The sequence below is a fragment of the Sitophilus oryzae genome, unplaced genomic scaffold (assembly GCF_002938485.1).
Source record: "Sitophilus oryzae breed Bouriz unplaced genomic scaffold, Soryzae_2.0 scaffold_1002_pilon_pilon, whole genome shotgun sequence".
Taxonomy (NCBI): Eukaryota; Metazoa; Arthropoda; class Insecta; order Coleoptera; family Curculionidae; genus Sitophilus; species Sitophilus oryzae.
Genome location: NW_022145619.1, coordinates 357549 through 371730, shown reverse-complemented (window position 1 = coordinate 371730; position 14182 = coordinate 357549). Strand labels below are relative to the sequence as shown.

Genomic DNA, 14182 nt, shown 5'->3' with positions numbered 1-14182 from the left:
TATGTTTCTTTTATCGAGATCTACAAGCTCTGAAAATATTTGCACTTATTTAAGACTCCCTTGTACATCTTTTCGTTTTTAGAACGGTTATTTTATTAACTATTTATTTAGTTATACTCATTATGTCTTTGAGAACAAAAAGTTCGGATACGAAACTTTATTTTTTTTCGAAGTATCTCGGTAGCCGAAGACAAGTAGCTTTATACAGTTAGCGGCTAAAATTGAAATTCGTATCATATTATATACATATATACAAACCTAGCTAGTATCAAGGAACACTATTAATTATCTAACAGGAAAGAGAAGTAGGAAAAACTGGAAAATGATATACCTTTTACAAAAATATCAACATATATTATAAAACGTATTAATACTTATAATAAAATAAAAACCCATTTTCTATGTGTTATTTCCCATCAGCCTGTGATACTGCAGCCCTCTTCTCAGCCATTTTCTTTTTTTTTAATACTTTTTTTACTTCCAGGCGGTTGACTGCTTGGCGCAACCACTCACCAATAGCCCCGTCGGACTGAGATTTAATTAGATCTAATTTAGCTAATTCAGCTTTCGGTTTTATCGCTTCTGTGTCGACATACAATAGTAAAGGTAATATTAGAAACATATATATGTATATTAGTAAGGAGTTCCTTAAACTGTACAAATCCTTCTTTTAGTGGTCCATTTGGGCTGTTTCGGCGCCCAAACATATTATACTGTGAAGCTAACTCATTGGTCGTTATGTGTGAATAAATATGATTAATCGCTTTATGCAATTCTTGACGGATTGTTTTGGAGTCAAAATCTTTCAAATTCGGTACTGGACATGCATCCTTCATGAAAAGTCGCTGCAATAATACAAAATAGTGTCAGATTACCTAAGTAAATACCATAAAGAATATTCACTTTTTAGTATAATAAAATAAATGTGCATCATATCGTCCTATTGCTGCCAAAAGTCACTAACTAACGTTTTTCCGAACAACCAAATTCAATCACTAACTATGTTTTTAATTGGAGAATCGATTGCAAAAGTCATTAACTACGATTTCTGGCTATTTATGTTTTATTTTAATACCGAATAGTTACTAACTATAACATCTTTATGCAATGCAATTCTTCTTTAGACGCATTTTTCTCGGAAGTAATAAAAAGTAAGTTAGTGACTTTTGGCAGCAATGGGACGATATGAAAAATACAAAACTTACAAGGAATGTGAAGTAACGACTGTTTGTCCTCAATGTATCATTCAATAATTTTAGCCCTTCAACTGTGGATACCGGTAGTGGTACCAAAGTTTCCATCTCCTTCCGCTCTTTGTCAATAGTTTCATCTTTGACGGGTTCTATCTGTCCTTTACTCAGACACTCCAAGCGCTTTTCTAAAACTGCCACTTTACTTTCCATATTTGCAGTTCTATGCAGTAGTCGTAAGAAGCAAGCTACAATTTTTTTTCTTAAGTACAATCTTGGAAACATTGAATTTAGAGTACACATTGACTGATTTGTAATCGTAAAGTAAATCGAAGTCGTTTGACACTATAATTAAGACCATAAAGGCAAAAGGTAAATTAGGAAACGGAAAGATGGAAAAACTCACCGGGCAATAACAGGAATACTCGTCAGCATCACCATCACCACATCGGGAAACTTAAACCACTTGCTTTTCCTGGATAATCGTTGATTCGTTGTAGCTGGAGTCACTCGGCTGGAAGGACCATGTTCGGGGTTTAATAATAAACCCACTAATTTCTCTTATCGTCGTTTATTTGTAAAAAAAAAACTTATAATTAACGTAGAGCCTCCTAAGTGACAATTATGTGACACCTACTCGGACTCGGCCATCTTTTTTCTTCTGTCGTTGCGCGGCAACGCCAATCTGGCGCACAAATGAATGTGAGGTTGCCGCCCCAGTTTACTTTAAATCCTTAACAACTATCCCTCTGTTTTTACGTTGGCTCAGTGCTGTGCTTTGAACTTTAATTTTTGCCGATGTCTTGTTTTTATCTGTTGGAAAATAAAATGTTGTCCTTGCTCTGATGTATTTATTTCTTTAATTGTTTTTGTAAATTTTGTAAGAGCTCTTAGATTGTGAAAAGTGTGTGAAGCGTTGAATTTCAGTTTTAAACTCTGCAACTACATTTTTGTATTGGTCCGGAAATTCTATAGTAATTTCTTGTGAACATGACGAAGGATTGGCATCATGCTGTATTTGCTGCAGTGATGGTTCTTGTATGGAAGAGCACTGTGGAATGCGCAAATCAATGTCCTGTGTAGGTCATCATCTAATTTCATATTCATGAAAAAAGCTTCATTTATATCATCGCCCGTTGCAATCCTTGCTAGTAACATTCTATCCTGTATAGATAGACGAGGAGAATTGGGAAATACTACCCCGAACTTTTGTTTAATGTCACATAGGTGTTTGCAAAATCTTCCACAGTTTCCAGCCTCACAGTCGCAAATGGCTACATCGATCCTGACCCTGTAAAAAGTTTTTAGACTTGTCACTGATACCACACTGTACTCAAAATCGTTAATTTTAGAAATATTCCTAACTTTTCAGAACTTTTCAGGAACATTGCGTATTTGCAGTCTTTGATCTTTAACATATCTGCATAAGAGATATACGCCTCTGAAAATAATTTTCAAAAATGGACGTAATGAAATCTACCAACGCGCATGCATTAAAAGCTTTACATCGCTGGAGTACTTACTCAAGTCTTTAAAAATGCGTATAGATGCAGTAATGTTGTTTGTATTGTTTCCTCGAGTAAGTAAATTCAACCTATAACAAACGCACCATTCATGCCGTCGTTTCCATAAACTACTCAAATGATTCATGAGAGCTGATATTCTCTGAACATACTCGTCACTGGTTAATTCATCATACAATTTGACCTGTTTCTTCTGGAGTTACAAACAAAATATTACGGAATTTTATCATAATTGATTGTCTTTTCGTAATGTCAACGTTGTGGTCTGCAACACAAAGCTAACGCCAAAAGGCTTGACACACATGGAAAGCGCATAACAGTAATCGAGCATTTGGAAAAATTGTTCTCAACGCATTTCGTTCTGCAGTAGAATCATCTTTCATGCCAACATCCGGATCAAATTTTTTACCCACATCGTTATTTTCTATAGCTTCTTTAATAGCAGCAAAAACCAGCTTGTAGTTGGATTCATTTTGCTCAGTACGTATAGCGCAAGCCAATGGAACACCGCCAATTTTGTGAGATGTAAAAACTAAAGTAATCGCAAAACTAGTTTGGTCACACAATGATGTTGTGTCTACAAATATCATATTCTCATATGCACTACATAGAAAGACCCGTTTCATTATCGGCGTAACTCTGACGAGAATCCTGGGATTTGGTTTAAACATTATTGAAAAGCCTTTGTTTTCTAAACTTTCAATTTTTCTTTCTATTATTTCTGGAAGATTGCATTCTGTACGATCACCATACTTTTCAGATTGCCATTTATTGTACATGTAGTATACGTGATTTTCGGGGTGATTTATTTGAGAATTCGATAGAATTTCTATTGTATTCTCTGCAGTATTTTCAAAAGAGTCCAATATGTACCGGGTGGCCAATTAAGAATGGACGCCGGCTGTATCTCAGAAACTACTTATCGTATAGCTTTGGAAAAAAAAAATAATAAGTAAATCGACCAAGAGAAATCGCTGGAAATTATATTCAAAATATGCAGGTGAACAGATATTTTAAGTATTAGTATAATCATCCAGAAATTTGTAATTTTTTTGATATAGAGTTGTTCACGCATCTCATTATTCTTTTTTTTTAGTTTTCTTTGATTGGGTTTGGGTTTTACAATATTTAATCATTTGTACAATATAAGTGATGTGCAAAAATAAGTAATTTAATTTTTTGTTTATTTTTCTTTACATTATTCGATTATTAATTGTTTGGTTGAGAATGATCACATAAATCATTAAAATTAATTCAATTTCGTTTCAAAATTCGCAACTCAGATGATTTCTCTATTGCCCAGTGCGCGCGATCATGAGTACTGAAGACATTCGCAATTCGGCCGGTGTGTAGAGAGTGATCGCAAACACTAGTGCAGAGATCCGACACTGTTTCTACTTTTCTGGTACTATTTTTTCAACAACAACGTTACGTGCATCCGAAGTGTGGGCAAAAAAAGGGTAAAGTCATTGAGTGCCCTGGTATATTTATTTCTCAATATTTTCTTTTTTCAATTCTCTTTTCGTTCAATATCGCAACATATTTTGATCCTTCTCAGCCGGATAATTGGCTAGATATTTCTTTTGCACATTTTTTATTACTATTGGGTGATTTTTAATAATTTTCTATTAATTAATATTAAAATATTTGATGGAGTAATATAATTTATTTCCAATAAATTTGTTTTTATCGATAAAATCGTTCGAATTCGTTTTGTCGCATTCCATTTAATCGTTTGGATAAATTCGCTTCGCGTATCTCGCAGTTGTTTTTCGATTCTGAATTATTGAAATAAATTGTATTTTTGAAATAAGTAGGGGTAGAAGGCCGATTCACCATCAGGGCAGGAGCACCGCACTGCGCATACGCGTAAATCCCAGCTAGGAACATGTAAATACGCTAATAAACAAGAATGACAGGTTTGGTTTGGTTTTGAACAGCTTTTAAAACAGAAATAAAACAGGTATGAACAAAAAATGAACAGGTCTGTTGTTTTTAAGCTAAAAGCGGTTCAAAAGCTGATCAAAAGCTGTTCAAACCAAACCAAACCTGTTTATTCTTGTTTATTAGCGTATTTTTACCTGTTCCTAGCTGATTTACGCGCATGCGCAGTGCGCTCTGCTCCTGCTCCTGATGGTGAATCGGCCTTCTACCCCTACTGATGGACCCATCGGGCTAATACAATTTCAAATGTGTGTTCCTGTAAGTCCCAAAAATTATTTCTATAAGAAAAAATATCGAACAAAACAATATATCATGAGTATATATAATTATAGAAGATAATTAGAATAAAATAGGGTAGATAATTTGAATAAATGTGTAATGTGAGGGCCTATTTAAGAAATTCAAACTAATGATATATGTAAAGTCTAAAAAAAGATTACAATTATTTCACGGTAATCAAAAGAGCTATGGGTAAACGTTTTTCTTTGTAATAGCTATACCAAAAAATAATGAAATTTCAAACTAATTGGTTACATTTTGAAAAATCTTTCTTAACGACAGCTGTGGGTTTGACCCGCTATAGATTCGATTAAAAATATGTGAAACATTCAGACCTAAGCTTTAGCCGATGTGAGACTAACCGCTCATCAGACCTGTTGACCCGGTGCAACAAAGACCCGATTAGAGGAAACAGACCCGGTGCAACAGACCTGATTGAAGTAGCCCGGTGTAACAGACCTGGTGCAACAGACCCGTTCCGCAACAAAGACCCGTTCGCAACGAATTCGTCGGGCCCGTTCAATCAGGCGTTCGATCGGGTGCTGTTGCAATCAGTGCAATAAACGGTGCTTCGCTTTAAAGCAGTCTTTGAATAACTGCAAATTTTAATCGAATCTATAGCGAGTCAAACCAATAATCGTTAGAAAAATTTTCAAATGTAAACCAACCGGACTATTTCTCAATATTTGTCACAAAAAACGTTTATAATATAGCTCTTGATTGCCGTGTAGCACTGAATATGTCTTTTGAACATATATCGTGAATTTGAGCTGGATGCGATACACATTCATTAATACCTATTTTATTCTGGTGTCTTCTGCTCTCGCTCATGATATGATTTCGACTTGGAACACCACATTGGTAATGACCAGCAATGATCATCAAATCGTTAATATCAACGATGGTGATGAATTAATTAACAGAAAATATAGTGTGGAAAATTAATAATTACATAAAAATATTTTTGAATACGGTGTGAAAAAATAAACTGGCAAATATATGGTGTAAAAGCAATACGTGATGAAATCACCGCTCGGTTTTAGCGATAAATATTTAAATAAAATAAAATAAATCAAACTGAGTGTTATTACATTGATTTCATACCAAACTAGCCTTATCAGTTTATAATTCGTCAGTAATTATGATATCGCCGATTTTTCTTGGAATATTCTCGAACCAATAACATCCGTTAAGGCGACTAGTGTCCTCCCACAACCTATTCATTAGTGGGCAGAATCATCATTTCCTTTCAAAACCGCATCAAAAATTTCTGATATAATTATCTACATCCGGCATCCGGCGGATGTAGATAAGACCTATGCACAAAGTTTAATTTTACTTAAATATTTATTGGAGATTTTTAGAGGAAACGGAAACCATACAAAACATATAAATAAAGCGTTGGCGATTGAAAAGTGTTAGTTTTGATTTGGCTCTTGAAGAGTTAAGACGTGTTTAAAGTGTGTCTCTCTTTTTTAGTGTGATGTCTTTTGTCGTTGACCTTATTAAGCATATCGCTGCCTTACTCGGAATTTTTCGGGAGAAAGGTAACGATGAACTTCTTCGGGAAGGACTTCACGAGTGTACTAAGGCTACTAGGCATATAAATTATGCATTAAAAAATGCTTCGAGTGTTGCCGAAAAACAACAATTACAAGCGGCTCTTGTTAATGTTAAAACTCTAAGGCAGCAATTTAAATTAAAACAAAAGAGAGGGGCGGGTCTCAATAAAAAGAAAGAGACGGCATGTTCTCGTGTTAAATGGGAAGATGTACACTCTGCTTTCGATTCTCGCGTTAGAACGGGTGTTATTATCAACCTTCATCATACGGATCCGAAACTGTTTTTGAATGACTGTAAGGCCTTGTTCAAAAGACGAATTCAGAATGTGCTGAAAAAGGTTGATGCCTTGAAGGTCAATGGTGTGTTTTCTGGAGAGTTTACTATCAATAAAGCAGATCAGGTAAAGACCGAATTAAAATATTTAAATACTAAAAACGGAATAATTTATAAAGACACTAATTTGGAAAATTGGTTTGTTAATAATATTCAAAATTCTTTGCTAGTTGAATTGGAAGAATTTCAAGAAAAAGATAGCGGTTGGGCGTTATCTGAAATTAAAAATTTAACAGTAATTATAAATAAATATAATCCTTTAAGAGCAGGTACCTTTATCGATCTTCCCACACAAATAAAAAGAAAAGAGGCTTGTGTAAATGTCCAAAATTCCGATGATATGTGTTTTGCGTGGGCCGTACTATCATATCTGTATCCTGCACCATCAAAAATTGCTGATAGAACTTCTTCTTACCCAGATCCTCAGAAAGTATTAAATTTAAAAGGCATTCAATTTCCTATGACTCTTAAACAAATTCCGCGATTTGAAAAACAAAATAATTTATCGATTAATGTATACAGGTTGGAACAATTGAGTAAATCTTTTCGTGTGTTTCCTACTTATCTAACCAAAAATAAACTAGAAAAGCATATCAATCTCCTTATGATTCAAGACAATTATTTCGGTTCTGATAACGAGGAGCAAATATTTACTCCCGTTAAATTTCATTATGTATGGATCAAAAATTTATCGCGTTTAGTTTCAAGCCAGATAAACAAGGACTGTAGAAAGAAAATTATATGTGATCGGTGCCTTCATTATTTCTATGATGAAGACAAATTAAATTTACATTTAAAAGATTGTATAAACCATAATAGTGGCCCTCTTCCAAAACTTCCACAAAACGATAAAAAGTGGATTGAATTTAAAGATTTTTCATTTAAAACTAAAGTTCCTTTCACAATTTATGCTGATTCAGAATGCCTTTTAATACCCACCGAAGATAACAAAACTAAAAACACTCAAAAATATCAAACACATATACCGTTTAGCGTAGGATACTATGTTAAATGTGATTACGATGATTCGCTCTCGTTTTATAAATCGTACACAGGACCGGACTGTATTGAATGGTTTGTTAAAGAACTGTTTGATTTCGCCGAAAATGTAGAAACGGTTTTCCTTTGCGATTTGCCTATGGATCCCTTAACACTACAACAAACGCGAGCTTTTTATAATTCTAAGTTATGTCATATATGTGAATCTCCTTTTAATACCGATGATAAAAAAGTTAGAGATCACTGCCATCTAACAGGAAAATATCGAGGTCCAGCCCATGAAAAATGCAATTTAAATTTTCAAGATAAACATATAGTCCCCGTTTTATTTCACAACTTTAGTTCGTACGACGGACATCTGCTGATTAAAGCCCTGGCAGAAGTAGAAGGATCTATTGATGTATTGCCCGTCAATAAAGAAAAATATATATCAGTAACTAAACATGTGCCCGGAAATTCAGTTCAATTTAGGTTTCTAGATAGTTTTAGATTCATGGCATCAAGCCTGGATACTTTAGCTTCTAATCTATCGGAATATCCAATTCTAAAGTCGGAATTTCCACACTTAAACGAAGAACATTTCAATTTGCTCACTCGAAAAGGTATTTTCCCATATGATTTCATGGATGATTGGAATAAACTGAATGAAACTCAACTACCTCCTAAACCAGCCTTTTACAATAAATTAAATGATTCATATATCAACAATAAAGATTATGCGCATGCTAAAACAGTTTGGAATATTTTTAATTGTCAAAATATGCGTGATTATTCAGAACTGTATATGAAAGTAGATATTCTTTTACTGGCTGATATCTTTGAGCAGTTTAGAACTACGTCCCATAAAACTTATTGTTTGGATCCAGCTCACACTTATACTCTTCCCGGATACGCTTGGCAATGTATGTTATTTCAAATGAGGAAATCTGATATTAAAAAACTTGAACTCCTTACAGATTTGGATATGGTACTCTTCATTGAAAAGAGAATTCGGGGCGGTCTGAGTCAATGCTCGAAAAGGTACGCTGAAGCGAACAATAAGTACATTCCATCGTACGACTCCTCTAAAGACGAAACCTATCTTATGTATTTCGATATTAATAATCAATACGGGTGGGCCATGTCACAATACCTTCCATATGGCGGTTTTAAATGGCTTAACGAAAATGAAATTTCAAATTTAAATATTCAGAATATTAGCAATGAGTCAAATAAGGGATATATATTAGAAGTCGACCTGTATATTCCATCCGAGGTGCATGATTTCTTTTCTGATCTACCCCCTTGTCCTGAACACGATATACCTAAAGGGTCTAAAAATTCTAAATTATTATCCACGTTATATGATAAAAAAGAATATGTTGTTCACTAAAAATTTACAACAAGCTTTAGCTTTAGGCGTAAGAAGGCGTAAGCTTTAGAGTAAGAAAAATTCATCGTGTTTTAGAATTTAATCAGTCTCCCTGGTTAAAATCGTATATTGATTTAAACACACGGCTCAGGCAAGCTTCAAAAAATGATTTTGAAAAGAATTTGTTTAAATTGATGAACAACGCGGTTTTCGGTAAAACCATGGAAAATATCCGAAAGCATTCTTCTGTTAAACTTATAACAATGTGGGAAGGTCGATACGGAGCAGAATCGTTAATTTCAAGACCTGAATTTAAAAGCAGCACCATAATTAATGAAAACCTTATAATAATTGAATTATCTAAATCTGAAATATATTTTAATAAACCAATTTATGTGGGAATGTGTATTTTGGATTTAGCGAAAACCACAATTTACGATTTCCATTATAATTATATGAAAAAAACTTTTTCCGATTGTACCGTTCTGTATACTGATACCGATTCGCTGATTTATGAAATTAAAAATCAAGACGTCTATGATGTAATAAAACGAGATTGTTCGCTGTACTTTGACACCAGCGACTACTCTCCAGATAATATTTATAGTATTCCTCTAGTAAATAAAAAAATTCTCGGTATGATGAAGGATGAAAATAGCGGACGTATTATGACTCATTTTGTTGGCCTTCGATCTAAAATGTATGCAACAAAATTATATTATACACCTATGGAGCTAGAACAGAAAGAAATCGCATTTAAAAAAAAGGGGGAAGAACAACAAGAAATTGAAAATTATCTGAAAAACATTGGTATAACAAAAAAGATTAAGGGGGTTAAAAAATCTGTTATTAAAAATTGTATTACATTTGATGATTACGTTGACTGTTTGAAGAGTTGTAATGAAAAAATAATTTTGCAAACGTTAATACGATCTAGTAAGCATAATATTTATACCATAAAGCAGTCGAAAATTGGGTTAAGTCCCCATGACGATAAGAGACATCTAATTAAGGGCTCTGTTCAGACTTTACCGCATGGACATTGCTCCATAATGGATACTTAGTTTATTATATATGTATGTTTGTATGTATGAATGAGTACGTGTGCATGTGTATAATAAAAAACAAATTATTATTAGTTAAAAAATATAAAAAAAAAAAATATGAAAAAAATAAATGGTATAAATAACAAATAAATAAAAAAAATAAAAAAAATAACAAAAAAAAAAAAAAAATAAAAAAATAAAAAAATAAAAAATAAAAAAAATTATTGGCGAATTAAAGAGCCGTCTGGATTAATTTTTAGATCTGTGCTCGTGCTGCCTACTCCTAGTAATTTGTTTGGAGTGAATGAGTGTGTGAATGTGTCCCCAACAATGTAGCTATGCCTTGACGCGGCGTTGGGGCTTAAGATTGTTTTTGTAGTAAAATTATTATAAAAGCAATCAACTAAATTAGCTACACACCTCGTATATTAACCTTATTCTACACACCCCGTATATTAACCTCATTCTACACACCTCGTATATTCCAAGAACTGGTGTTATGGTGTTGTTTCCTGCTTATCATTCGGCCTTCACATTATATTTTTAGCTACAAAATCATCAGTTTGTTTCTAACTTTTAACGGTACTGCATCAAGAAATTTATTGTGTATTTTCAGTGCGTTTAGTGAAAAGGGCTATTGAAGAAGAAAAAGGTCATCAGTGTATGTGTTGAGTGACTGGATAATAATACATATAAACCTCGTAAGTACGTATTTTTAGTAATACGCTTTGTTTTTTGATTCCCAATACTCTTAAATTAATTTTCGTTTCGATAAATATTAAAGTTTTTTTACATTACAAAGGGTTTTTGCGGGTGTACTCTTGCTGTAATTTTTCTGATTATTTCTGCCGCCGCCACACCTAGTTCTTTTGGCGCGCTGATTTTGACGTTTGATAACGATGTTTACCGAAGTTAAACGATGGGCTATTGTCCTCGTATATTATATTTTTTAAAATTTTTCTGTTGGAGCTTGTGCCTAGAGCCACACCTAGTTGACATAGTTGACGTTTGACTTAATACTTTTTTAAATTATTTTTGTTGATAGATTCTCAGAACTGTCTGCTTTTTAGTCTCATCTCTAAATTTTATTCTTATAGCGTTAAGTACTTGTACATATTTTTAAAATTTTTCTGTTTATTTTGGAGTCTGCGCTTACACCTAGTTGGCATTTGACTTAATACTTTTAAATTAATTAATTAATCACTATGTTTTGCATTAGATTTTTCTATTTATTTTGGAGCTTGCGCGCCACACCTAGTAATTTTAGCGCCAGTGTTTGACGTTTGATCTTTGTTTTAATTTAATACTCTTAAATTAATCGTTATGTTTTGCGTTAGATTTTAATTTTTTCTGTTTGTTTCGGACTTGTGTGAAAATTTAGATAGTTCTGCCACACCCTATTGATTTTGGCGCGTAATTTTGACGTTTGACAGCCGCTGTTTACCGAAGTTAAACGATGGGCTATTGTCCTTGTATTTTTAAAAATTTCTGTTGGAGCTTGCGCTTACACCTAATTGACGTTTGACTTAATACTTTTAATCTTTTAGTAAAGAAATGTCTTTTGGTTTAATGCTCTTAAATTAATTTCAATACCCCTCACAATCGTTATGTTTTGCATTATAATATGTACATATTTTTAATTTTTTCTGTTTACTTTGGAGCTTGCGCGATGTTCGGTTTTGGCGTACCACTTATGACATAGTTGGCGTTTGACATTTAATCTTTGTTTTGATTCCCAATACTCTTAAATTAATTAATCGTTATGTTTTTATAATAAATCATTGAGCTATACGTATATATTTTATTACCATTTTTGCTAAACTATCCTATAAACTATTAATTAGTAGGGCTTGCGCGCGCGCGACAAAGGACAGTGCCACACCCCAGCGCGCTTACGATAACAACCGATGTTTGCCGAAGTCAACTTTGTTTACCTAAACTTTTTCCTTTTGAATTGCATCTAATTACTTTGCGCTTATTAGTTCTTATTGTTAATATCTATAGGTACTTACCTTGCGCCGCCGCCGCCGCTGCTGCCGCCGTATCCTCCTCCTCCTAAACAAAGCTGATGTAGACGGAATAGCTATTGTGGTAAGTAAATAATATTTTTAATCTACGCTATTATTTTATTTTTGATAAATCAATGGTGCTAATAATAATAAATTTGGGGGGCCCCCACCAGGTATATGGCATTTGGTGAATAGCGCTCGTATATGGTATTTGACTTGTGTACGAACGTCGTTCATTACGTGATCTATACCTTTGAGACAACTTTAAATTGGGGCCCTCATATAGGCATACCTACAATTAATTTTAAATGCGTTTGTGGTCATGTTGATTAAGGCGTTAGCTTGGCGATCGACAGGTCCGTGGTTCAAACCCTACACCGAACTTTTTTATTAAAAATAAATTAAACTGTATGACGTTAGGCGGATGACGTCATGCGTATAAATTGACTTATTAAGGTTCAGAGGTGATGACTCATGCGTCACGGTGGTGGCGTCATACGTCTGGCGCCAGAATTCCTGGAATTCGGTGTCTGGACCGGATGTGGCTGGTGGTAACGTCATACGCCAGACGTTGCGGTTGATGACGTCATACGTCTGGCGCCAGAATTCTTGGAATTCGGTGTCTGGACCGGAAGTGACTGTCTGGCCAAAGTGCCCCCATACCTACTTGTGCTGAATACTATCATTATGCATCTAAAATATTTCAAAAATATAACCCTTTGATAGGCAGGCATATAGTTAAAATAAAATGTTTTTTTTTTCAAAGTTTTCCTTCTATTTTGAGGTTTACAGTATTTACAATCATTTTTAGAGTTTATTATAAAACATCCAGTGTTAAAAATTATCAATCTCTGTAGGTAAGTAATACTACATAGTTTCTACTTAGCTTATTCTAATGCATATCGAATTTTAGAGCTAACATTGACCAAAGGAATTTCTTAGTAAATATTTATATTTATTTTGATATGGGTATTTCTGAAGAGTTGCTTTTGCTATAAAATAGAACTCAACAAAGCACTGAAGTACTCCATTTGCATCATTATCTATTTCAAAAATGTCGAATATTGAATAAAGTACACAAATGTTCAGTACTCTGAGTACAAAATTAAAATAGCGCCAACAATTTTCAGTGGTACACTAGGAAGTGAATATTTCGCCATGTTGGTCGTCGCACATAACCCAGATAAAAATTGACACACTTGAACGTTTGAGTAAGTGAAAGGAGATGAAGACCGGCTCGGAATAGAAACTGCCGCGTCCAAGGTCGTTTCTGTTGGGTACCGGCAGCCGAAGCAGTACTGCAAATGCCGCATCGACTTTGAAGAAATCGACGCAAGGTCACGGGTACCGATCAAATGCCAAACTTCGAAAAATTCCATTTCACCGTTAGGTGATAACATGTTTTAGTCTTACGTATATGCGCTACTTTCCTCAATCATAACAGTTTATATTCAGGACCGTCTTTATCCTTTTGGAGGCCTTGGGAATGGGTTTCCTATCTACGAAAGCGTAGAGCTGCCATCGCAACATTGAAATATGATTTTAACAAAATTTACACCTTTCCTGTAAATTTACAGATTTTCTGTAAATTTACACTTTTTCTGTAAATGTTAAATTTACACTTTTTCTGTAAATGTTAAATTTACACTTTTTCTTTAAATATACACATCTTCTGTAAATTTACACTTTTTCAGTAAATTTACACTTTCTCTGTAAATGTTAAATTTACACTTTTTCTGTAAATGTTAAATTTACACTTTTTCTTTAAATATACACATCTTCTGTAAATTTACACTTTTTCTGTAAATTGCATGCGAAATTTACTACTCAGCAGGACGACGTCTCGGCATTGACCTGTTTGTTACTCACTAGTTACAAGTGAGCATTGTTCTCCGCTGATTAAGTTGCTATTGTGCCTACGTAATACAGATATTCATCAGAAATA

General features: G+C 33.9%; 2 protein-coding genes across 2 annotated transcripts; one reads left to right on the top strand and one right to left on the bottom strand.

Annotated features, from left to right (window-relative positions):
* Nucleotides 1-406: 406 nt before the first annotated feature.
* Nucleotides 407-1464, bottom strand: LOC115885133. The gene is made up of 3 exons (XM_030903953.1): nucleotides 1206-1464; nucleotides 597-845; nucleotides 407-529 (listed from the first exon to the last, which is right to left on the bottom strand). Exons 1-3 carry the CDS (start codon nucleotides 1401-1403, stop codon nucleotides 407-409), a joined length of 570 nt encoding a protein of 189 aa, XP_030759813.1. The 5' UTR covers nucleotides 1404-1464.
* Nucleotides 1465-6419: 4955 nt separating this feature from the next.
* LOC115885060 lies at nucleotides 6420-9203 on the top strand. Its single transcript, XM_030903859.1, has one exon. The coding sequence runs from the start codon at nucleotides 6420-6422 to the stop codon at nucleotides 9201-9203; it is 2784 nt and encodes a 927-aa protein (XP_030759719.1).
* The last annotated feature ends 4979 nt before the right edge of the window (nucleotides 9204-14182 follow it).

Bases quoted from the DNA above. Each gene is read 5' to 3' on its own strand.
- LOC115885133 (XM_030903953.1), bottom strand. From the start codon at position 1,403: ATGGAAAGTAAAGTGGCAGTTTTAGAAAAGCGCTTGGAGTGTCTGAGT. The intron at 846-1,205 runs GTAAGTTTTGTA...GTATTATTGCAG, and splicing joins GTCGTTACTTCACATTCCTT to CGACTTTTCATGAAGGATGC. The intron at 530-596 runs GTATGTCGACAC...ATTAAATCTCAG, and splicing joins CTAATATTACCTTTACTATT to TCCGACGGGGCTATTGGTGA.
- LOC115885060 (XM_030903859.1), top strand. From the start codon at position 6,420: ATGTCTTTTGTCGTTGACCTTATTAAGCATATCGCTGCCTTACTCGGA.